At 54.1% G+C, this 23565-nt stretch overlaps 1 protein-coding gene across 1 annotated transcript in view; it reads left to right on the top strand.

The window, feature by feature from the left end:
* KIAA1614 (KIAA1614 ortholog) overlaps window positions 1-22058 on the top strand; it is a 36377-nt gene extending 14319 nt beyond the window's left edge. Inside the window, exons 5-10 of the mRNA XM_059059734.2 lie at window positions 7006-8516; window positions 10353-10509; window positions 12168-12429; window positions 15384-15511; window positions 16220-16404; window positions 20869-22058. Of these exons, the coding sequence (XP_058915717.1) occupies window positions 7006-8516; window positions 10353-10509; window positions 12168-12429; window positions 15384-15511; window positions 16220-16404; window positions 20869-21062 (2437 nt within the window). The 3' untranslated portion in view covers window positions 21063-22058. The remainder of the gene's footprint in view (window positions 1-7005; window positions 8517-10352; window positions 10510-12167; window positions 12430-15383; window positions 15512-16219; window positions 16405-20868) is intronic.
* Window positions 22059-23565: the final 1507 nt, after the last annotated feature.

The following is a 23565-nucleotide window of genomic DNA, read 5'->3' as shown; positions in this document are numbered from 1 at the left end:
GCCACCAAAGGATTTGAGGCAGGTGGGCAGCACCATCACATTTGCATTTCAGGAAAGCTGTTCTGACTGCAGGGATGGGTTGGATCTGGGGGACTCAGGGGCAGTGAGGAGGCTGCACCGTGGTCCTGGTGAGCACCGATGGGGGACAGGGTGTGGAGATGAGAGATTGCCAGGAGACAGAGCAAGCGGGCTTAATGAGGCAGCCGAGAAGCAGTTAAGACTCTGGAACCAGACCACTGAATTCTGGCTCTGCCACTTACTAGCTGTGTGCTCTTAGAGAAGTCTGTGTGCCTCAGTTTCCTCATCTGCAAAGTGGGACTCATACGAGTGCCTATCTTAACAGGGTTGTTGTGAGGGTTATATGAGTTACTATATGTAAAGTGTTTAGAACAGCACCCAGCGTATAGTGAGTACAATACGAGTGTTACCTCTGACTGTTAATCATTTAATCAACTGGATGAGGGGAGCATGAGAAGGGGAGGCATCCAGGATGGAGCCCAGGGTTCTGACTTGGTGTCTGGAGGTTTGGTGGGGCCTTAGCCAAGAGGTGAAGCCTAGGTGCAGGATCAGGCTTTGGAGGGGTTGCCCACAGAACACCCACTGGAGATGCTTCTCAGGCAGTTGGATACAGGAGGTGTACAGGAGGAGAGAAGTCAGAACTGCAGATTTGGGCATTACCCCGATTTCATGATGCTGGAGCTATGAGGGAGGCCGAGCTCATGAGGGATGAAGAGATGGGAAGAGTACAAGTTTAAGGACGTTCAGACCAGCACTCCACATATGTGGCTACTCCTTGCATGACATCCCATCTCCATCATTGTGCCTGTTCCATGTACGGTGCTCCCCAAGCAGTCACTTACATGTGACATTTGCTGGTGCAGCTGGCCTGCGATGAGGCTGCCAGCCTGTGCCAAAGTGCCCCAGGCCCCAGCAGGACCACGGCACAGTGGGTGCTGGAGGGAGCGAGGATCCTCGGTGGAACTGGATCACGTACTCTTTGAGGGGATGCTGAGCCCTCTCATTAAAGGCTGAGGACCTTCCTGGCACCTTTGAGATGACTCCAGCAGGAGCAGAAGACTGCAGCCTGCCTCTGTGTTCAGTGTCACTGGGACCCCTGGGAGAGGGGCTCAGGAGACCCTGAATCCTGGCAAGAGGTACCAAACAGGCTACTCTTTATCTCCACATTTTGTACCTTGTCTCCCTCTGGCTGGAGGACACTAGTTAGGAATGGGAGTGGCTCCTTTGAAGCAGCCTAACTGTTCTACTCTGCATGTATATGAGGCCCAGAGCCTTAGACTTCCATGGAAACCTCCTGTTCCCCTTTCTTTAGGTACTTAGGTGGAGTTGGGGAGCCTCAAAACAGGCAAGACTATCTGAAAAACAGATTGGATGGTGTAAATGTACTTTGGACACTTCCTCTTCCCCAAATCACATCAGCATCTCACGACAACCCCAGTCACTAAGCTTAAAGTAGGTTCCCTTTCACCAGGCTCTTCTCCAGCAGTAGAAATGCTACTGAAATGCAAGGTGACCCACTTTAGCAGCTGCTGTGTCCAGAAAAGAATTACTTTGACTTGGCAGCGCTGGTGAATCCTCAGAGGGTATAGCTGAAAAATCAACGCCAGATGGCTTGCTGCAAATGCTTCTAAAGGATATGCTTGTCAGATCGCTCTGGAGAGCCATGCTGAGCTAACTTGGAGGTGCCACACAGGCCTGAGGCCTCATTAGATGCAGGAACCCCTCGTGCACCCCCCACCCCGAGCCCAGAGGCATCACTCCTTCCAAAGAGCAGCCTGATGAAAAATGATGGAAGAGTGGGGCAGGCAGAGCAGTCTCCAGAAGGTCTTCTTTATCTCGGGTCTAGCTGGAGGTAGCTGGGGCAATCCTGAACAGACTGGCTTTTCCAGGAGGTGAAGAGGCAGTAAGCAGCAGCTGCATTTTCTGGAAGCAAATCGATGTAGAAATTGAGCAGCTCTTGGAAGCACAACCTCTTGCCCTTTGGGGGACAGGAACACCTATGTTGGTGTTCCTAATCCCAGGAGGGCAGAACACGTGAGCAAGAGGCAGGGCCTGGGAAGGTGACACCGTAAGTGCTGTTGTCCTATGTCAGGTGGTGGCCATGTAGGACTGCATGGAGCTTGTGTGGTTAGGACAGCGTTGTTGTAGAAAGGGACCTTCCCAAGGAGGCCGTTCAACTCCAGAGTCTGAGCAGACAGAATCCTCTCCAAGAGGGGTGGTTGAGGCATCTGCTGTGCCTAATCTTGAGAAGCTTGGCAGGTATGGTGTTTGCTTGCTGCTCTAGTGCCTTATTCGCTCTGTACTTGTCTCCAGAATCTTCACCGTACCTTTATGCACTGGTCCCAGCACTACTGGTGGAGGCCTCTGGGATTCAATAACTGAGTTGAAGGTACCTTATGTGATTAAGCTCTCCTGCATCTCTCCATTTCTTCTTTTAGAACAAAAATATTCTTTGTACCTTCGGCATGGATTCCAGGATGGCTCGATTCTCCATCTTGAATGTAAAAGTTAAGGTTGCTGATGTGGCTGACAGGACCTGGACTTCCTTATTAGATTAGGAATGTACTGCCTTGAAAGCTGAGCTTTATTTTTCCCTCCTTAGAAAGTATAGCCCACATCCTGTCAGCAGAGCAGGGCATCGCCCTCTGGGGCTTGGAGGGGGTTGTTGTGTCTAAGCCTGTGTACTGAATCTCCCAGTGGGCCTTTCCTCCACTGGCTGAGCCTGGCTGACCAGGGCATCCTGCCTGTGCAGCAGGGGCAGAGCCTCTGTGGGGCTTCTCTTGTTTCTGAGGGGTGAAGTGATGCTGTTTCTCTGCCTAGAGCCTTCCTTTACTGGGCAAAAGTGCTCTGGAGAGCTGACCCAGGAACCCCACATGGACAGTGAGCCCACCAGAGTGATTATCTCACAGCCCCTTCTGAGATCCTGACAGGCTCAAGAGATGCAGGTGCAGATGGGATCCTAGGTGGCAAGGGCGCTGCAGTGCTTCACCATCACTGAAAGAGAATTGTCACAAAGCAGGGGGATCAGAGGAACTTCCCCAGCCATGCTGAGACAAGCAGAGAGACACTGTACCCTCCTCACCAGGGGTAAGCCTACTCAGGAGCTTTACATCTCAGCCACAAATCCCTCTCCAAATGCAAGCCCACGGAATGACTTTTGGGAGCCCTAGGCACTCTTGCCTTCCTGGGCTCCTTCCTCCCTAAACAAAGTTAAAAGTTATATTTTATGACCATGCTGGCTTAAAGGTGAATATATTAATATTACATCTGAGAATGTTTTCTTTGATTTAAAAGTGCATTTATTTATTCTCTTTTGACATTAAAAGAACCTAACACATTTTCGTGGGCCCGGGAAGAATCGTGGCCCCCACGCACTGCAGCTGTTGTGCCTAATGATAAGATGGCCTTGTGTGCATATGGGTTCCAGAAAACAGGATGACTGACAACGCCTCAGTATTCCTCGGAGCAGCCCTTTCAAGCATAGCATCTGCTCAGATCTCAAAGCAGGCAGACCCACTTGCATAGCAGTAGTTCTTAAAAAAAAAAAAAATTCTCCTGGAGGAGCACCTGTTGGGAAATGCTGGAGTCAGGAGTGGTGGCAGGTGTGCAGTCCCCCACTGCATCCCAGGGCAGGGTAAACACCTAGTGAACACCTAGTGTCAGGAAGGCCCCCAGAGCTTGCACTGTGGCACTTTTCAGCTGCCTGACTTAAGAAGTACTCACCCCACTCCTTGGTGCGAATCGGGGCCTAGGATACAATGCAGTATGACACAGCAGGACCTTGGCTCTAGCTTTATTCTGCCGGCTCAGCAGTCACGGTTGGGTGAGCACCAGCCCCTCTCCTGGTGTGACCAGAGGCCTGGGTTCCAAGGTTTGAGGTTGTAGTGATCTGACATGGCACAGGTGAGTCAGTGCCTTAACCTCTCAGCCCTAGCTGGTTGCCACGGAGCTTTGCAGGGAATCAGTCTTGGACAATTTAACTCTGACCTCTCAGTCTGTCCCATGACCCCCAAGGGTAGCCTCTATACATCATACTCCACGCCATCTGCAATCCAGACCATTCCAACCCATCAGGGCTTTGAGACTAGTCAGTGGCTTGGCTATCGAGGCAGCCAGGGAGGGGGATGATTAGGAATGGCCAGTGACACCCTCAGAGCCCAGGCAAATACATGTTCACCTGAGTCAGACAGGCAAGACCATTTATCCATACAGAAAGCACAGCCTGGAAGAACACACTGTCCAGTCCAGTCAATGCCATGTGTAGTTAGAAAAGTCAACCAGTTCAGTGGCTGCTCTCCCCACTGGCTGGCATGTTTTAACAGTAATTGTTAAACATGGATGTTTTCGTCCTGCTATTGTCTGAACACTTTTCCTTTTAATTGCATACCACATCTGTCTTTCTGTTGCAGCTGTGAATTTGGTGAGGAAGGAACTCACACTAAGGCAGCCTTTTTGAGAGCATTGGCATCCTTCCTCCAGAATCACTGAAGCATCCAATTAGAGGAAGGATTAGTAAATCAACCAATCACTCACATACATTTCATTTATAATAAATTGGAGTGTCAAGACAGGCTTGAACAAAACGTGCTAGGAATAGGGTTTAGTTAGGGAAGCCTTTGTAGGCGCTTTGAGGACTAAAAGCAGTAACATAACACATAAAGTATGCCGGCATAGATAACTGTCTACGTGGGTACTCTTCTCGGTAATTGGAAAGAAGTAGCAGATCTCTAGAATCCAGGCCGCTGTCTCCAGACAGCACTTGACCATTAGCATGGTCAATGTCTGGTTCTATTTTTGTGGCTCCGTGAGGGAGAAAAAATTCCTGCAACCTGCCTTTCCCAGCTGTTCAGGTGCCGGTCAGCCCAGGAACTGGTCTTGTGTGGCCTCTCCTTTGTAGAAACGGGGAGGGGTCACGTGGTCATGGCAGTCCCTTCCAGCCCTGACATCTTCTGAGCCTCTCATGACGAATGGCATGGGTATTCAGAGGAGGAGACATCATCAAGATGTATTAGTCAGGGTTCTCCAGAGAAAGAATCAACACGATGTGTGTTTATATATGGAGAGAAAAATTTATTTTTAAATAATTGGCTCATCGTATCATGGAAGCTTGTTAAGTCCAAAGTCTGTAGGGTAGGCTGTCAGGCTGGAGACCCAGGCAAGAGATGCAGCTCAAATCCAAAGGCAGTCAGCTGGCAGAATTCCTTCTTGCTCAGGGGAGATCAGTCTTTGTTCTATTAAGACCTTCAACTGATTGGATGAGGCCCATCAAACCATGGAGGGTGATCAGCTTTATTTGAAGTCCACCAGTTTAAATATTAATCTTATCCAAAATAACATCTTCACAAAAACATCAAGAATAATGTTTGATCGAGTATAATAATGTTTGACCATGGCCCAGCCAAGCTGACACATAAAATTAACCGTCACACATGGTATCTGTACACAGGTAAGATTTAATACCTATGAATCAAATGCAGTCAGGTTAAGAAGAAAGATTCCAGGAGACAGTGGCAGGAGGGTTGCATGAGGTAGATGGGGTGGAGGCCTTACAAGTGGGTGGGTGGGGGGGACAGAGCTGGAGAGGAAGGCAGAGAGGAATGTGGAGGTCCTGTATTTTTACCCCAAAGACTGTGAACTTGATCCTGTGTGCCCCTTGAGAAGAGGGTGTGATGAAGCTTTGCTCCAGGAGGACCAATGAATAAGAGGCCACTGCAGGGGTCCAACATGAGTGACAAAGAACTGATAAATGTCAGAAATGATGTGAATCCCAGCCACTCAGCAGTAGATTGGTGGGGAGGCGCTGCTGCGAAAGGAAGGGAGGAACATTGTCTTTACTTAGGTGGCCTCTGATAGGAAATGACCTGTAGGCCTGGGTCCATTTGCACAGGGGTCTGAAACTCAGGTTACCTGGCTCTAAGAGGCCCAGTGTGAGATTTGTACAGGTATTTTCTTGAGCTGAGCAGGACTTGACCACCAGCCACAGTGTCTCCCAGAGCAAAGGTTGATGACAGACTGTGAGAACTCTTCCTAGCACAGTAATTGTCATCACAGCTTTTCAGGGCAAGCGTGTATCTGAGAGCCTGGGGAGGGGCAGGTACAGGAGGGGGTGTTGGAACAGGCAAGGTGGAGAGACCAAGAAGAAACACCAGTGTCACTCTGTCTAAATTTTGTCCAAGCAAGATGATTAGAAACCCTGAGTAGCAGATACTTTTGAGAGCAGGAATGTTTAGAAGCACTTACTGCAGGTCCTACACAGTCTCCATGGAGACTTAAAATATGCTCTTCCCATTAAACCTTTATAAAAAATACAGTATTGGGCTTCCCTGGTGGCGCAGTGGTTGAGAGTCCGCCTGCCGATGCAGGGGACACGGGTTCGTGCCCCGGTCCGGGAGGATCCCACATGCTGCGGGGCGGCTGGGCCCGTGAGCCATGGTCACTGAGCCTGCACGTCCGGAGCCTGTGCTCCACAACGGGAGAGGCCACAGCAGTGAGAGGCCCGCGTACCGCAAAAAACAACAACAACAACAACAACAAAAGCCAGTATTGCCACAATTCATCAGATGCCCATGATGGCCAGGCTCACTTCTTCTCCTAAACACACACACACACACACACACACACACACACACACACACACACACACACACACGAGGACTTCAGTATCATCCTTCTGTACAATCCTGAGTTTAATAGTGTTTCATCTTAACTCAGGCTGAGCCAGGCAACAGAGGGAAAGCCAAAAGTAAAGAAGGTTGTATTCATTTTGTTTAGTGCTGTGTTCAGGATCAGGATGCACCTGTAAGCTGCTCTGTTTTGCTGCCTGACTCCGGAGGAACCTGATTGGGGGCAACTTTGGGTTGTAGTTCCACTGAGCACTGTGGGAGACTGTACCCCAGGGTGGAGGGGTCTGGTGGGTGCCCAGCGGGGAGTCTGTACGTTCCTCCCCTTTTTCTGCCCGTGACCTGTCTCTTCCTGCCTCCCCATCAGAGGTGGGCGGAAAAGCCCAGCCTTGGAACCGAGGATGACCCTTGCCTGCAGAGACAACCTCCAGAACGGGAACACGAGTGACTCCTCCAGCGGGGAGTCCAGCAGCGGGCAGTGGCCGAAGCGGGCCGCCTCCCCGTCCCACGTCCGCTTTGAGGATGAATCAGCCCGCGACGCCGAGTCCCGCTACCTCGAGCGCCTGCAGCAGCGTCAGCGCCAGGTGCTGAGCACCGCGCTGCAGCCGGCGGACCAGGGCCCCCTGCGCTCCAAGCCCGACCTCGCCAACTACGTCCACGGGGGCTGCCGGCGCCAGGACGCGGGCGCGGGGTCTCTCCACCCGCTGCTGGGCGGGCTGGAGCCCCGGGGCCTCCCCGCGCCGCCGCCCGCTCAGGGCCGTGAGAGGAGGTGCCGAGCCTGCGGCCACTGCATCACCCCTGACCCGAGGGTCCTTCGGGAGCGCGAAGCCGCCTGCGGGATGGAGGGGGCGTTGGCGCAGCCCCGCAGCCCTCGGGGCCTGGGCGGCCCCCTCCGGCTCTTCCCTTCCGAGCCCGGACTCCACACCGAGTGGATCCGGGAGACGCACATCGGGGGCCAGGCGCGCCCCGAGGAGGTAGACTCGGCCCTGGACAGCACGGACACCTCCGACAGCTGCAGGACCGACAGTGAGGAGGCCGGGACTTCCCAACCTAGTAGGGTTCGCAGCAGCAGCCCCCGTCTGCGGGCCTCCAGGCCTCGGGGAGGCCACAGGTGGTTCCGAAAGGCTGAAATGGGGCCGCTCCGGAGCCCTCAGGCCCCACACTATCTGCCTGGACTGGAGCTAGTGGAGGTGTTGGATGAGGTGACAGAAGGCATGGGACAGACGCCTGAGGGGACTCTGCTCCCCAGAGAAGATGCTTTCTCTAAGCCTCTTGTCCAGGACTCTAAGAGGGCTTCCCTGGGGTCCCAGCCTGGACCAGGGCCGGAAAATCACTGGGCTCAGCCCGTGGATTCCCGGACAGCCTATGCCATCGCCTCCTCTGTGAAGGTGGGCTCTTCGGGGCCAGGCAGACAAGCCCAGGTTGTAGAGAGCCAAGAGTCTCTGGGAACTGACTCCCCGAATCAGAGCCACGCAGAGCCCTCTGCCCCCGACCAGGCCCAGCAGCCAGCCGCTTCCCTCTCCCCCGAAGGCTGGGTGCCGACCCCTCCCTCTTCAAAGAACACCGCCTCCCCTGTGTCTCACAGGAAGGCAGCCCTGGCTGGACTTCGCAGGCCGGGTGACCAGGGAGAGCCTGTGGATGCCCCCGTGCCTTCTTCCAGAAGTGTAGTTCCCAGGGCCTGTGAGCTCACCCGGCCGCAGCCCCAGCCCCGCAGCCCCTGTGTCACGCACCCTCTGCGGGCCCCGTCCACCGGTCACTGCGACAACAGCACGCCCCAGGGGCTGCAGGAGCCCTGGGGAGGAGCCATCCTCGCGGGCAGTGGGGAGAAGGGCGCCTACAGCCAGAAGCCTGCAGCACCTCTGGAGGACCACAGAGACGGTAAGGGATTCCCCTGGGGCTAGGGCGGTCCTAGACCAGAGGCCACAGGCTGGGTCTGTGGCCCACCAGGCACTGTGAGTCTTCACTTACTGTTCATCTTAATAGATGACACACCCATGCACCGTTCCTATAGCAGCCCCGAGGAGCCCCCTGAGCCGCGGCGAATGTTGGGGAAGCTGGCGGGGTCCGTGGGCTGGTACATGATTCCACATCAGCCTGGAGGCGGATTAGCCAGCTCCCCCTGCGAGCTGTGGTAGTGGGAACCCTGAGGTGTGTACAGGAGCTCCAAGCTCTATGGCTGCCAGAGGCCTGGGCTTTAAGGGAATTTTGCTACCAACAGAGCAGGAAGAAGCAGCAACTCCAGGATTTAGTAAGCGCAGCAAACCCCAAATAATCACACGGTCCTTCTGCCTGAAGGTCATCCTTTCATTCATTCACTCATTCATTCAGTATTGACTGAGCACCTGTTACAGGCCAGGTGCCATCCTAGGCCCTGTGGGGGATGCATAAGTGAAGTAATTCAGCAGGAATCCAGCCCTCGAGACCTCCTCCATGTGGCGAAGCCGATGTGCTGCCCGGGTGCCCAGTGGGCAGAGCTCCTACAAACAGTGCTGGGGTCGTTCTCTGGTGCCCAAGCCGTCCTAGACCCCCGAGCCTGCTGGGCAGGCTGTTAGGTTTCAGCAGCAAAGGCTGCTGAAGGATAGAGGGTATCACCTCTGCCCTTGGAAGGGGTCCTCATATCACGAGCAAATCCTGAGCATTGGCGGCCCTTGGGCTCTGATCCCCCAATGTTGTGATCTGAGGTGAGCAAGTCAGCCGCTCACTCTTAGGCAGAGATAACAGGCCCAATGACGTACACAGCCTTGCCTTCCTGTGCCCGCGGCTCTGGCAGCCCTGGGGCTGTGACGGCTCGGGAGGAAAGCAGGGCTTGGAAACAGAGTGGACGAGAAGAGGGCAGAGAGGTGACAGGCCTCACTGACCTTATTGCGGATGTGAATGCCGAGCGCCCCCCTGCCCCGCCCCGGGTGTGCTGGCCACACGCTCCACTACATGGGGGGAGCAAACACTCTCCCTCTCCCTTCCTTGCTCACAGGAACCTTGAGGAAGCAGGCCCCACCCTGAGCTCCCACCTGCCCTGTGCTGAGGTGTGGTTTTCTTCCCTCGGGCGGGCTCTAGGCTGGCTGCTGGCTGCCCTTACCCACTTCCTACGGGGCATTTATTCTGAGAGCTGCTGACCTTTCTGGGCAGCCTGGCCTTCACCTGCTCGAGACCTGGAGCAGAGGGCCAGGTGAGGCTCCTCCTCTCATTAGCCAGGAGGTCCTGGGCTCCTCTATAACCTGAGAAGAATGATAGAACCCATTTCCTAGGAACCCATGAAACAATCTCCGTAGGGCATTTAGCTCGTTGTCTAGAACTTCACACGTGCTCCAAAAACGGTGGCTATCATTTAGCTGTTAGATGTCACAGCCGGCAAGATTGTGATTTTAGTCCTAGGAATACAAAATCCGCCCCCCCCCCCCCGCCCACCAACTATCTATTGATATAGGAGGGACGTGGCTTATCACAAGCAGCCCTTCATTTCACAGATGTTTCTTTCTCATCTGCTGTGCACGAGGTGCTGTGCTGGGGGTGATGGGGTTCAGCAGAAAATCAGACCCCTCCCTGCTTCGCGTGTGTCTCACCACTGCCTCCGCCGCTCTCGTGGGGCTCCAACTTCTCTCCATCTGCCTCTGGCTCTCCTGCCTCTGTCATTGGGTCGGGAACGTCCGCCCCCCGCCCATGACCCATGGGGATGGATCGATCAGTGACACAGGAGGGATGCTGTGGCTATTGCAGGAGGATTCCAGGGCTGCCTCGCCTCAGCAGCTGTTGGCACCGTCAGCTCCATGGGCATCACCTTCTCCCCGGCCTCAGAGGAGCCAGAGTCCAGCCAGGAACCAGAGGGCGGCCTGCAGAGGACAGAGCCGAGTTCTGTAGGGCATGTGTCATCCCGGTGAGTGATGCAGGAGGTGGAGGATTAGGGCACTGGGTGGGGAAAGAGACCCCCTGGAGTGGTAGTGTGATAAGCTGACTACTCCCCGTCCTCGGGCGACTCCTAGACTAGGTGCAAGCGTGGCACCCCAGCACTCCTTTGCCAGCCCTGTTCAGTCTAGTGTACGTGGTTGTTCGCTCACTGAGCTTTCATTGAATGGCCTGAAGCTCCAGGCACTGTGCTAGGCACAGCTGTGTAGACAGTCCCAGCCCTTGAGGTGCTCCCAGGATGGGCTCTCCGTCTGAGAGGACTTGCTCCTGACTCTGGGCTGGGAAACAGCCCGGCACTCATGTTTCCATGCTCTCCTCCAGCACTGAGGGTCTGAGTCCTCCTTGCTCTGGGGCCTCAGAGCCTTGGTGAGCTGGTCCTCTGGCCGGGCCTTCTCTTCTCCACGACGCGCCATGCCTGGTGACATGTAGCCCAAGGCTTCACATGCCGCTGAAGCCAGATCTCCAGCCCCATGTGCTCCCCAGAACTCCAGATTTGTGTATCCAGCTCCCCCGACATCTCCACTAGGATGCCCGAAAGGCCTAGTGGAAGTCTCGATCACTCTCGACAAAAGCTGCCTCCCCGGGTCCTCCTCCCGGCAAACACACAGCACACCGCCATCCACACAGAGCTCATGCCCCGACTCAGGGTGTCATCTCGGCTGCCCCCTCCCCCTTCTCTCCCACTCTCATCCACTGGCAAATCCTCTTCGGCTCCTGCAGCCACCTGGACGGCATTTCTCCTGGTGTCAGTGCATTCCTTCTTTCTGTACAAATCTAATAGTCCCTGCCTGCTCTCTGCCTTCCCTCTCGCCCCTGCAGTTCCTTCTCCATACAACAGTCCGAGGTATCTTTTTCAAACCTTAATTAAATGGTGTCATTTCTCCTGCTGAATCCCCCCAGTGGTTTTTCCTCTCACTTGGAGTAGAATTCCAACCCCTTACCTTGGCTTATAGCACTCAGTGTAATTCTGCCTCGGCCCACCTGTCTGACCCCATCTGGCCCCTCTTTCCCCCCTTGCTCAGTATGTTGAAGTCCTGTGGACCTGGCCCCATTATGTCCTTGAACCCACCACATACTGAGCCTCTTCCTGCCCAGAGCTGTGATTCCAGCTGTTCCCTTGCCCTGGAATTCTCACCTCCGGGCTCAACAGGACTGGCTCCTTCCTGCCATTCAGCCCTCGGTTTGAATGTCATCTTCTCAGAGGGGCCTTCCCCGGCCACCGTGTCACTCTCCGCTTCACCCTGCTCATTGGTTGCTGGTGGGTTTTCTCCTTTGTTTACTACTCTGTTGTTTGTAAGCTCCCGAGAGTAAGGGTCTTGCCTGTCATGCTTATCACTTACCCAGTTATCTGCCAAGAAGAGGCCTAGAAGAGGTTCTGAAGAAATATGGGATGGACAGACGATTGAGTGAACCCATAGCTGAGTGTGACGCCAAGGGTCTTGTCTGAGCTTCTCCCTAAAGTCTACCCAAGCAGAGTATCCTGCCGAAGTCCGCGCGGCCTTCCTTTCTGCAGCCTGGCTGTCACTTCGTCCGTGAGGCAGTGGTGCGGGCCCATCTGGGGCGCACAGGATGGGCCCTTGTCTCGTCCAGCCCTCTCCCACCCATCTCATGTCCACCTTTGCGTTTCAGAGCATTGCCAGGGGTCAGTGTGGGACCCAGCCTACCCTCAGCTGCCCCTTCTGACAAGAACAAGAAAAGCAGCGGCAGCATCTCCTCCACCCTGGGGCTGAAAAAGTTCTTCTTGGCCCTGACAAGTCAGGGCACAAGGCCCAGGCTGGGCAGGTCCCGCAGCTACAGTGTGGAGCAGCTGCAGCCCCCTGTGCCCAGCCCGGCTTCGCACACCAGTGCCCCCAAAATGAAGAGAGCCCCGTCGTTACAATCCCTGCATCCGGTGAGTCCCAAGGGCCCAGCCGAGGGGTGTGTGAGGGCAGTGGGGGTGTAACCACCATTGGAATGAAAGGTGGAAGGAGGAAAGAAGTGCTGAGGATGCTGCCCGAGGAGTCCCAGGTGGAGAAAGGGAAGCTACCGGCATCCCCACAGTCCATCCGTGAGACATGGATTCCCTGGACACAGTGGGAGTGGGAAGCACCCAAGCTTCTGTCCTTCCACCCCACTGCCCCAGCCTCGGCTCATCCTAGACCCCCGCCCTCACTCTGCCACCTCTGCCCAGTCCTGGTGTCGACCGCCTGATCGTTCTGGAACCTCTTCCGTGGCCACAGGCACTCTGTTAGTCTAGCACAAATCACTTCACACCTGGATTACCTCAATGGCCTCCTGATGAGCGTCCCTGCCCCATCTTTCTCCATGTGGTTTTCAGAGTGGCCCTTCTGGTGTGCAAATCTGGCCTTGCCATCCCCTCGTTGAACACCTGCCACTGGTCCCTAATCACCCCCAGGATAAAGTTCAGGTCACTCGACATTGCCAAAGGGTTTCTGTGATCTGACTGCGTGCATCTCATCACTCTTCTAACACTTGACCCCATGTATTCTTGACTTTGAAGTTCTGTAATCAGGCCACACAGTCTGACTTTGAACCTTCACTGGAAATGCTCTTCTCTGCCTGCTAACGTCTGCTCATCCATCAACACTGAAGGCACTGCCTTCTCCAGGAAGCGACTTCCAGTCCCTCCTTGGGCTGAGCTGGGCACCTCTGTTCTGTCTTCCCTTCTCATCCTGTGCTTCCCTCCTTCACGGGACTTGTCATGTAGTATTTTAACTTTTGTCTTTTTCCCCTCAGTGGAATGTGATTCCCTGCGGAGACACTACTGGATCTTCATATTCCAAATATTTAGTATGATGATTAGTATGGTAGACATACTCAGTACACAGTGAATGAATGAGTGAGTGAGTGTGTGAACGCAGGGCAACCTGCTAAATTCCCCCCCTCCATGTGCTAGAGGATAAACCAACAGCAAACCAACAGTAGCACCTAACTCTCAGCTATGTCTCTGAAAGTGCTGTTCTATTCCAGGTGTTTCCAGGTATTATGTCTATTCTTCTCTCCCCTGCTCCCTCCCCTGGGCAGAACGAAGCTGGCGATTGCAGTTTGGGGCACTGGAGCCTTTCATTTTTCAGGCTGAAGTAGGGAAGAGAACGCAGGCTGAAAGAAAATTCCATTGGTTGTCTTGCACCCCGTACAGAATAAATATTTGCTGGATGAATGAATGGAAGACAAAGAAACAAAAGCAAAGCCATCTCAAGCTGGGGACAAAAGCCTAGAGTGGCATTGTGCTCTAGGAATTTGCTGCTTCTCTCATGAAGTTAGATTTGTCCCCAGTGCATCTGAGCCGTGGTGCCAGGATGTATGGCCATCAAAGCTTCAATCTCTGTAAACCCAAGGGAAATGACAGCCCATTAGTGTAGGAGAGAGGTTATGGGCAATGTAAGCCAAGTGGGCAAAGTTAGGAAGTAAGCTGGCCAAGAAAGAGTGGGAGCAAGTGCCAGGAGGACTGTGCAGCAGAAAGAATTGTTCAAGAACTGAAAAAACATGAAAGAAGACTCCATCTCAGCCTGGTATATTCATGACATATCTCAGGGTGAACACCTTCCTACCTTCCTGTTAGACTGTTGTGTTGACAGGTGTGTGTGGCGAGAGAGTGGATGGCTGTTGCCCTGGCTTGGTTTTTCTTTTGCCCTTCTGTGGGCAGTGAGCACCTTCGCCACATGGGCTACTCCCACGTCCTCTAGTGGCTATGGCTCTTTGACCTTTGCACCTGCATCTGGAAGGCTCCTCCCTTCTCCCCTCCCCCATTTCCCTGGGGAACGCCTGCTTGTCTTTCCATTCTGAGTTGACTTCTCCCAGAAGGCCCTCCGGAGCCCTAAGGCAAGGTCAGGGCCCCCTCTTAAGCTTCTTGATAATACATCTTCCTGAGAGCACAGATTTCCAATGTGATAAATAATGTGTGCGGTATTGTTTAAAAGTCGGCCTCTCCCTGCCTCCCACCCCCACCCTTGGAATAGCCTCCTTACTGGGCCAGTTTCTAGAACACCGATCTGACCTTGTAACTCTTCTGATTAACGTCACTCAGTGGCTCCTCGTCAGGTCATATAGGGTCCTTCCTGGTGTGGCCCCTTGGCTCCAGCCTGTCTCCCATCACCTCTGCAGCCCAGCCACCTAGACCATGAGTATGTTCCAGAACATCCATGCTTTCTCCCATCTCTCTCTGTCTGCATCTGCTATTTCTTCTGCCTGGAACACCCCACCTCCGTCTTCACCTGGAGAGCTCATGCTTCAGGCCCCGCCCAGGCGTCAGCTCCTCCAGTGCCCTGGAGCCTCCTGAGCTGAGTCTGTCTCTGCTTCCCTGCACAGCGTTGTCCGTGCTTCTAGTCTCACACTTACAACATGCATTTAGGGCTTTTGACCTGTCCATGCTCACCTCACCCCCATCATGGTGCGAACTCCTTGAGGGACTTCCGTCTTGTCCATCTTTTTAATGCACAGTGTTTTAAGGTGCATACTTGATAAAATTTTTAACATCAGCGATCATAAAAGGGATACTAAAGAATCACAAACTAAGATTTTAACTCTACAATTGTGTTTATTATTCTGTGATTGATTTCACCCTTTTTTCATAATCAAGGAAAAAATTAGATTTTCTTGATAAGTGAGATAATTAGCATTACCCTATTCAGTTGTTATTTCAGCCCCCCATTTTTTTTTTTTACTTTGAAGCTTCAAAACGCCTACATAGGCCCATCTTATTCCTGTTAAGCACTTTGAAGTAATGACAAAAGCTTATGCCATTACTTTCTTAGCAGGCCCTCAGGTTCATGGTTGGGGTCCCCCCTCTGTCAACCCCTTGCCAGGTGGCTTTTCTCACCTGCAATATTGGGCCCTTCCCACTAGGTGTCACCCTCTCGCCAACGTCGGAAAGTTGCCTCTTTTCAGAGCCTCCATTCTCTGCTGAGTGGCAAGGTGGACCGGTCCAACCTCTACCTGGTAGGGGAGCCAGGGGATCACAATGCAGCTGACAGGTGAGAGTGGGCAAGTGGTTTGGAGCGTAAACCCAGGGCATGGACGCTGGAGCTATATGCTTAACTCCTTCCTGCCTTAGCAGCACGGCCCGGGGGGGGGGGGGGGCGCCTTTAAAAGAGAAAGTGAGGCTGGCTACCTGTGCCTCAGTTGCCTCAGGGGTCTTGGAGCCCATTCCTCGGTGCCCTTGTCCTGTGCAACTGGACAGGGGTTGGGGTTTCTGTAGAGTTGGAAGGTTTGATTCCTCCGTCCCTCTACTATCTAATGACATTTTGAAATCAGAATGTTCAGGGAGCTTCCTTAGCCCAGCTAAAGATCTGACTGAAGATCCAGAGACAGGGCCCCCAAAGAGACCCTCGCCCTGTGACCCTGCCTAGAGAAATCCACCCTCTCTGATGAGACCTGCTAGGCTAGCTGCTCTTACTCAGGGCTCCATGGAGGAACTTCAGGGGGTCCATTAACTCCTGGAAGTTTTATGTAAAATTAAAGCTTTCGCCAGATTCTCAGGGAGATCTCTGCACCTAAAAAGGTTAACCACCACTGCTCTTGGGGGAGGGGCTTCTGGGTCTGCAGCGGGCTCTGCGCAGTCTCAGACGGCTGTGGGAACCGGCCAGGCTCAGCCCTGGCTCGTCTGCCCGTCTTTCAGCCAGGGAGGGGCTGGGCCCCCGTGCTGGCCCTCTTTGCCTTCACTCGCCTCCCGCCCCTCACAGGCCAACCAAGGTGCCGCCCCGGCCCTCCCTCAGCGTGGAGGACGTGAGTGCCCCGGGCCTGGCTCGCGCCGTGGGCCGCATGGTGGAGGTGTTCCCGGACGGCACGAGCCAGCTGCAGCTACAGCGCTCCCCGGAGGGCACTTTCGGCTTCTGTGTGGCCTCTGGGAACGGACGCCGGGACTCAGGTAGCCCCCCCACCCCACCCGTTCCTCCCTTTTCTGGCTCCACAGCCCTGGGGCCTTGGCAAACCACCGCAGTGCCTTCTGGCTGTGGTTGTTTCCGTTTCCTGTCTTTGGCTGAACAATGAGCTCTGGACTCAGAGAGCCTCAGAGAAAGGACTGGAATTCCCCCCTCAAGGGGGTAGAGATGGCAGGCTTCCTCCACTGTCCGTCTGTCCATCTTGAAATCAGAATCTCAGTGCCATCTTTTCACTGGAGAGCCTGAGGGAGGTTGTGCTGGCTGGTTCTCTGGATCCCTTTGATGTGGCTGGTGTGTTTAACTGGTTCCCTTCCTGTAGCTGTGGAGTATGTCTGGGCACGTGGACCGGGGACCAGGGACCGTGGACTGTGCCTGCCTGTCTGTGCATCAGGCCCCTCCCTCAGGGCTGGCTCCTGCCGGATGTGTTCACATGCATCCTGGCTCCAGGCCCCTGGCTAGGAGGCCTGCTAGGTCTTGATTCAGTACTGGCAGGATCAGGGAGGGGCTCTGAACATCCTCTGCACCCTGGCAAGTTCTCAGCCCTGCCCCATGAATCTTTCAGGGCAAAGTGACTTCCCCAGGCCTTTACCCAAGGTCTATGGGTCAGAATCTATCACAGGGCAAGGGACCTTGACATATATTTCTCAGATGAGATGAGTAAGGAAGGAAGACGCACATGCAGGAGTGGGAAGGAGAGGAGAGTGAGGAGGAAGAAAGGGAGAGACAGACATAGAAAGACACGCTCAAAGCTGCCCTGGCTGCGCTGTGCCGTGGAGGGTTTAGTCCTCTGCTTTGATCTCCTAGGTCAAGATTATTTAGCTGGCTGAAATCTGCCTGCTGCCAGAGCTGCAGACCACAGCGAGTTCTTGCATATGTTCCATCATTATTTTTCAACAATATACATTGAGCACCTACTAGGTGGTTGTAGATACTGGGGATAGAGCAGTAAATGGAACAGACAAAATCCTCATCCTCAGCAGTACACATTCTCATGAGGGAGCTAGACTGTATCTACAAATATATAATATATATGTTTATTTATTTATATTTATATTTATTTATATATTTTATATATACATATAATGTGTTATATGTATGTCAGATGGCGAAGAGTACTAAGAAACAAACACAAATAAAGCAGGATAAGGCCCAAGGGCAGAGTATGGGAGTACCGGTGGGTCAGCTTTTCTGAGAAGAGACCCCTGAGCAGACAGACACTGGAGTGAAGTGAGGGTGGGCCATGTGGTGTCTGGGGAAGTGCATTCCAGGCAGAGGGAACAGCCAGTGCGAGGCCCTGAGGGCTGGGAATGAGCTTGGCCTGTGGGAGGAGCTGCAAGGAGGTCAAGCTGGACAGAGAGGGGTGAAGGGGAGAGACTGAGCTGAGGGCAGAAGGGGCTTTCTTGCCAGTGAGACAGGAGCCACCAGGCGCTTGGAGCAGGGACTGATGTTCTCTGGTTGAACACTTTAACAGGCTCACTGGCTGCTGTGTTGAGAATAGACCCTAGTGGGGTGACGGTGGAACCAGGGAGACCAGTTTTAGGGCTATTTCAACAGTCCAGGGAAGACATGGTTGTGGCGGCTTAGACTGGGGCGGCTGTGGAGGTGGTGAGAAGTGGCCGGGGTGTGGTTGACTTGAAGGTAGTTGTAACTGTTTGCTGAAGGAGTTTACGTGAGTGCGAGAAGAAGGGAGGACGAGTTTCTCCCCACTCTGGCCCCAGGAGGGTGCCTGTCTGTCCTCACGGGGAGATGGCCCTTGTGAGCATATGTTGACCATTGCAAAGTGCTCCACGGGCTGTTAGCCACTCTGCCCGTTCCTCCCGCTTCCTCTCTCCTTCAGTGAGGGAGACAGGCCCTCCCAGAGAGGCAGCATGCAGGCATAGACAACAGAGCGTGGTTTGTACTCCAGCGCCTCCGCTGGCTGTGTGACCTGGAGCAGGTTACTGACCCACTCTGAGCCTCAGGTCTCTAGTTTGTAAAATGAAGCCAATGAAACCCAACCTGGAAGAGTCATAAGGAGCATTCAGTGAGGCATATGGGAAAGTGCCTGGCCCATTTCTTCCCTTCCCTCTTCAGAAAAAGAATGTGTATTGCGGGAGTAGAACTCCAGACGGGGGCAGACAGGATCTGCGTCATCTGTCAATGTGAGATCATACCCAACTGGCCATTCTACTATGCCCCCCATCCTCCCCAAAAGTCCCTTTAGGCCCCTTTGCAGGCAGTGGGACCGCCTCCCCCCGTCCCCTGTCATAGACTGCTGATGGGCAGGGGTCTCTAACAACCAAGAGCTTCTTGGGCTCTGCCCAGGATGCCCCTCACCTGGTTGGTGCAAGCTCTTCCCTGTCCTGCCCAGCTGGTGCCCCGCTCCTGCTCCTGCTGCTGCTGGATGTCGCACAGAGCTTCCCTCACACATGGAACATGGCTAGTGCTGGTGCCTCCTTGCCACAGGCCATGCTCCAGCAGCCAGGGGTCACTTCTCCTGGGCCTCAGAGGGGCTGTGAGCTGGGGCTGGTTTGCATTCCTCACTAAAACATCAAGATGCGGTGTTACTTGCTGGCTATCACATCTGATTCTGTACAGGCACGTGAGAACAGCAGGCTTCGCCTTCTGCTTCTAACTGAATACAACACAGAGATCATACATCCTTAACAAAGGCTGTTTCCAGCAGACAGTAAATGCCTACGATAGCAGTCTTTCTGTCATATTTGTGTCGTGACTTTCAGTTGTGAAACCTACCCCAGGCGTGACAGCAGGGTCTGGTCCTCCAGCTGCATTCTTTTGGGTTTTCTCATCACTCCCCACTGGCATGTTCCTTGGTACAGCAGCCGTTTCTGCCGGCTCCACCCCTGCCCTCCTTACCTGCCTCTCCCCAGGCCACCAACACACAGACAGGGCAGACAAGCTCTTAAAGAACCCAGGAAGAAGAGGGAAAGGATAGGGCAAGAGCTGAGAGAAAAGCCCTGTGCAGCCAAGATGTCAGACAGACCTTGTCAGGAGGGAGCCGGCCTTGCAGGAAAGGCTCAGCTCTGCCAAGAAGCACTGAGAGGCAGTTCCGCAGGTCAGACCAGGGAGAAGGAGTATGTCAACAGATCGGATTTGCTACAGCCAGAGCTGCAAACCTTCAGGTGCCTTAGAGGAGGTTTCAATGCACTTTGAAACCCGAATTTCAGAGGGTGGGCTCTGAAAAGCTTGACTTCTGTTGGGGCCAGAAGCTCCTGCGGGGCTAAGCGGACCAGAAGATGACCTTCCACTTGTCCAAGACATCTTTAAAGGCTTCCAGCTGGAGACTCGGGGACCAGATGAGATGCTCTTTCGGGTCCCTTCTAAAGAAGCTGATTTTAGGAAGAGGAAGCAGGGAGTCAGGGGTGGGCAGCTGCTTAGTGTTTCTAATCAGCCAGCCAAGTCCAGGCTGGGGGAGCAGCGAGGGTGCTTAAGGCAACGCTAACCTGACCCCGTGAGTCCTGCAGGGGCTGTCGCAGCGTAGGGTCCCCACCCTGCAGTCCTCCTGTGGAAGGGCCTGAGGCTTTGCACACCTGCGCTCACTCAGTGCGTCTGGGTGGAGGGCACCCAGCTTTCGCTGGAAGAACCTGTGCTCCCTTACTGTCAGGTGGAAGCAGCTGATGGAGAGTTTGAAAGGTTTTTAGCAGAAGTTGTGGCAAGAGGGGCTCCCTCAGCTGGACCGTCCTGCACTGTGTAGCAAGGGAGCCCAGCCCAGCCAGCCCGAGGTTTCCAGAGCCTTCCAGAGCCTGCTCCACTGAGTTCCTCGAATTGAACCCCAGGAAAGGAGAAGCAGGTTCTTCCCAGGCTCACCCTACCTTAGAGACCCAGGGAATGGTCCCAGCCAGGTGGGGCCTCTTGGGATCACTGAGGGGAGAGAGTATGTGTGAAGAAGGGAAAAGTGAGCCACGATGACTTTAAACATGGGGCCAGAATTTCTATGTTTCCTGGGCTTTTGCCCAGAAGCCTCTGAATCCTAAGTAAGGAACCGTATCCGAGGAAGACTGAGGCCAGGGCTAGTCCCAGACAATCCTGTGAAGCAAACCAGGTTTGGATTTGACCTCAGCCACTTTCGCTACTCCAATGATACCATCCACCACCCAGCTACTTGAGGGCAGCAGCTGGGTCTTATGTGTGAATCCCACCTAGCAGGGGGCCAGGCATGTGGTAGGTCTTTGTCTCAATTTTTCGACATTTTCCTCCCTATTTTACAATCAAAGCTTATCCCAGAAAAAAGATTAGCTCATTCACACTGGGGTATACATGAATAATAACAGCTTAAAGCATTATTTGTATTAGGAGGATTTTAAAAGAGGAGACAGAGAAATGAAGTTATACCATGGAGGTGGGCACACCTGCCTCCCCTCCACCCCAAACAGCATCCACCTGAGCATTCCCCAGAGCTGCATGTCTTTGATTTGGATTTCCTGTGTTAGTTCTCCTGTTTTCCTTTGCAGGGTTCTACGTGCAGGAGATGGCTGATGAGAGCACGGCCAAGCTGTACTCGGGGCTGCTGGGAGTGGGGGATGAGATCCTCGAGGTGAACGGGGCCAAGGTTGCAGGGCTGGGCTTGGCTCACATTAGGGAGCTCCTGGCCCACGCGGAGAGCTTGTCGATCCGTGTGCTGAGGCAGAGGCCTGTCCCACGGTGACCCAGAGGTGCCTTTGCCCTCACCGTCACCCCCTTGGAAACTCTGAACCACCCCAGGGGAAAGCACTACATAAAGCTGCTTTGTCTACTGAAAATGAACATGGTGGCACGTAACCCCTTGGGCCTTGGCAGGGCTTCTGTGACTGACCACATTAGCAGAGGGAAGGAGGCTGTTTGTGTATTTTGTTTAAGGATGTTAATTTATGCAGAACTGGGGAAAAGATATGGGTCTTCCGCCCTGACCAGGCCTGAGGTGTTGTCAACATCTTCCTGCACCTTTGTTGGCAGGGGGAGGGGAGAGATTCAGTGGGTCCTTTGGTTGGTCCCTGAGCATCGCCTTACCCCCAGGTCCCATCCCACACTGTCAAGGGCTCCCCCAGCCCCTCCCACTCCAGAGCCAAAGAAAGTACTTGGCCATATTGGCCTTGAGCCCGCCTTTTTCAGTCTCATTTCTCCGAGCTCCCATTCGACACCTTTGCTTTTTTTTCCAGAAATGGACAAAGTGTCCTGGAGTAGTAACAGCCTTACAGCCATTGACCATATATTCCAAACCCAAAATTAGCACATGTGGTCTGGTGGGAGAACATCTGGGAGATGTTATCTGGTAGTCAGAAGTTCTGGGAAATCTTTGTGATATAAGGTTGAAGGAACAAAAGGAAACGGAGACCAATTTCAGGGAAGTGCAGCTGTGGCCAGTGGGACTGGCCAGACCAGCCCTGCCCCCCACCACAGCCTGGCCATGAGGACCTCTGTCTTCCTTCTCCTGTGACCTTGGACACGGGCTGCAGCTGGTACCAAGCTGTCCCCAGCCACAAACTCTCTGCCCAGACTCCCTGAGGGCAGCTGTAGGTGGGCCTCTGGCAGGGAGATGGCAGGGCACGCACAGCGGGATGGGCTGTCCTACCTGGGCACGTCCACTGCCCAAAGGGTTGGGACTCTCTGGGAGTAGATGGCTGTGTGTCAGTCTTAAATTATTAAAGAACAACGCTGAAACTTATCCTACTCTGAGTTGCTAAATTCTAGGCTGGATGCTCACTTGATCTTCACTAGCCCAGCAGGGGCCTGGGGTGGAGGAGGGGGAGAGGAGGGGGAGGGAGGACACAAGCACAGCAGTGGGCAGTGTTGGCATGCCGGGGGTGGGGGTGGGGGCTGGGGAGGCCCCTGGGGTTGGGGTGACGCCAGGGTTGAGGCAGAAGCCTCCAGAGATCATCCTTTGGCTGGTAGAGGAGCCTTGGGCAAAGTGCATTTAGGAGCAGGAGACAGAATGGAGCTGAGGGGCCTTGAATAGGAGCAATGGGGATGGGAGAGGCTTGGAGTGGGCAGCCCAGGGCTGCTTTACAACTGGCTGGGTGCAGGCTGTGGTAAAAACACAACAGAATCAGGTTAAAGCGAGTGTTGCTGCACCTCTCAGGCAAGGTCGCTGAAGGAGATGTGCGGCCTGAGAGAAAGAGGATGGGGGAAGGGGTCAGGCAATCCTGTGCAGTGTGTGTGCAGTGAGTGTTCTCCCCTCCTAGGGCCTTATCAGCAGGAGCCAGTTAAAACCCCTCTTTACTGTCCCTGGAGGGTAGGGGGAAAGCATGGCTCCCAGAGCCCCCCAGCACTGCAGGATGGGAAGGCTGGGTTGGCCTGGTGGGGGGGACGAAGGGGGGTTGGGGAGGTTCTAGCAGGTGACCAGAGGGACCAATGGAACAAGTGCTTGGGCCTTCAGGATGTTAAGAGGGTGCTGGGACACCTCGGAGAGCAGCCTGGGGCCCCCAAAGCATAGAAATAGACCCACAGCAGAAACTACAGGAGTGGGGAAACCCTAGTGGCTCCTGTACCCCAGCTTGTGGCCTTGTGGTCATAAAACTTTGGGGAAATTTCATGTTGAAAAATGCTTCTGGGGCAAAAGTCACCTCTGTTTTCTCTGTCTGGTGAGGAAAATGATACTGCTACGGTGCCTCAGCTGAGAAGAAATGGAAGTGGGGGCAGGGTGCTAGGGCTGGGACTGGGCAGGGACAGGTCTCTAAGGGGTACTGAGCAGCTGCATCTGTTACATCCCAGGTGGAGGGTCAGGCTCTTGACACATCTTATTTTGTCCTTAAAATAGTCCTGCCTGGGATGTCCCATTTATTGTCTTCATTTACACAGATGGAGAACCAAGTTTAGCAGCAATGGAGGCCATTCAGACCTGGCACTCTGACTCAGCGCCCACTCTTCCTACTGCAGCTCGCTCCCCTCATGCCAGAAAAGGCCTGATGGGGTGGAGGGAGGGAGGGAGGCATTCTGAGCTGTGTGTGAAGTAGACCTGCCTTGCTCTAATTCCACGGAGGCAGAAGGCCCTCCTTCCCGGGGTAAGATGCTGGGCCCCGACTTGTGCGGGTGGGAGGGGGCTTTGGGTTCTCCAGCCCCCTGTGTGACCCTCCCCATCTGCTCTGCCTGGGGAACTACTGACCTAGAAAGCTATGTCCAGCCCTGCGTCATCAGCGCCTCCCACAGGACCATCTGAACGCTCTTACTTAGAA

This window comes from Kogia breviceps, chromosome 1 (genome assembly GCF_026419965.1).
Source record: "Kogia breviceps isolate mKogBre1 chromosome 1, mKogBre1 haplotype 1, whole genome shotgun sequence".
Classification (NCBI taxonomy): Eukaryota; Metazoa; Chordata; class Mammalia; order Artiodactyla; family Physeteridae; genus Kogia; species Kogia breviceps.
The sequence above is the reverse complement of the archived record's forward strand: the minus strand, read 5'-3'. Positions and strand labels throughout refer to the sequence as shown.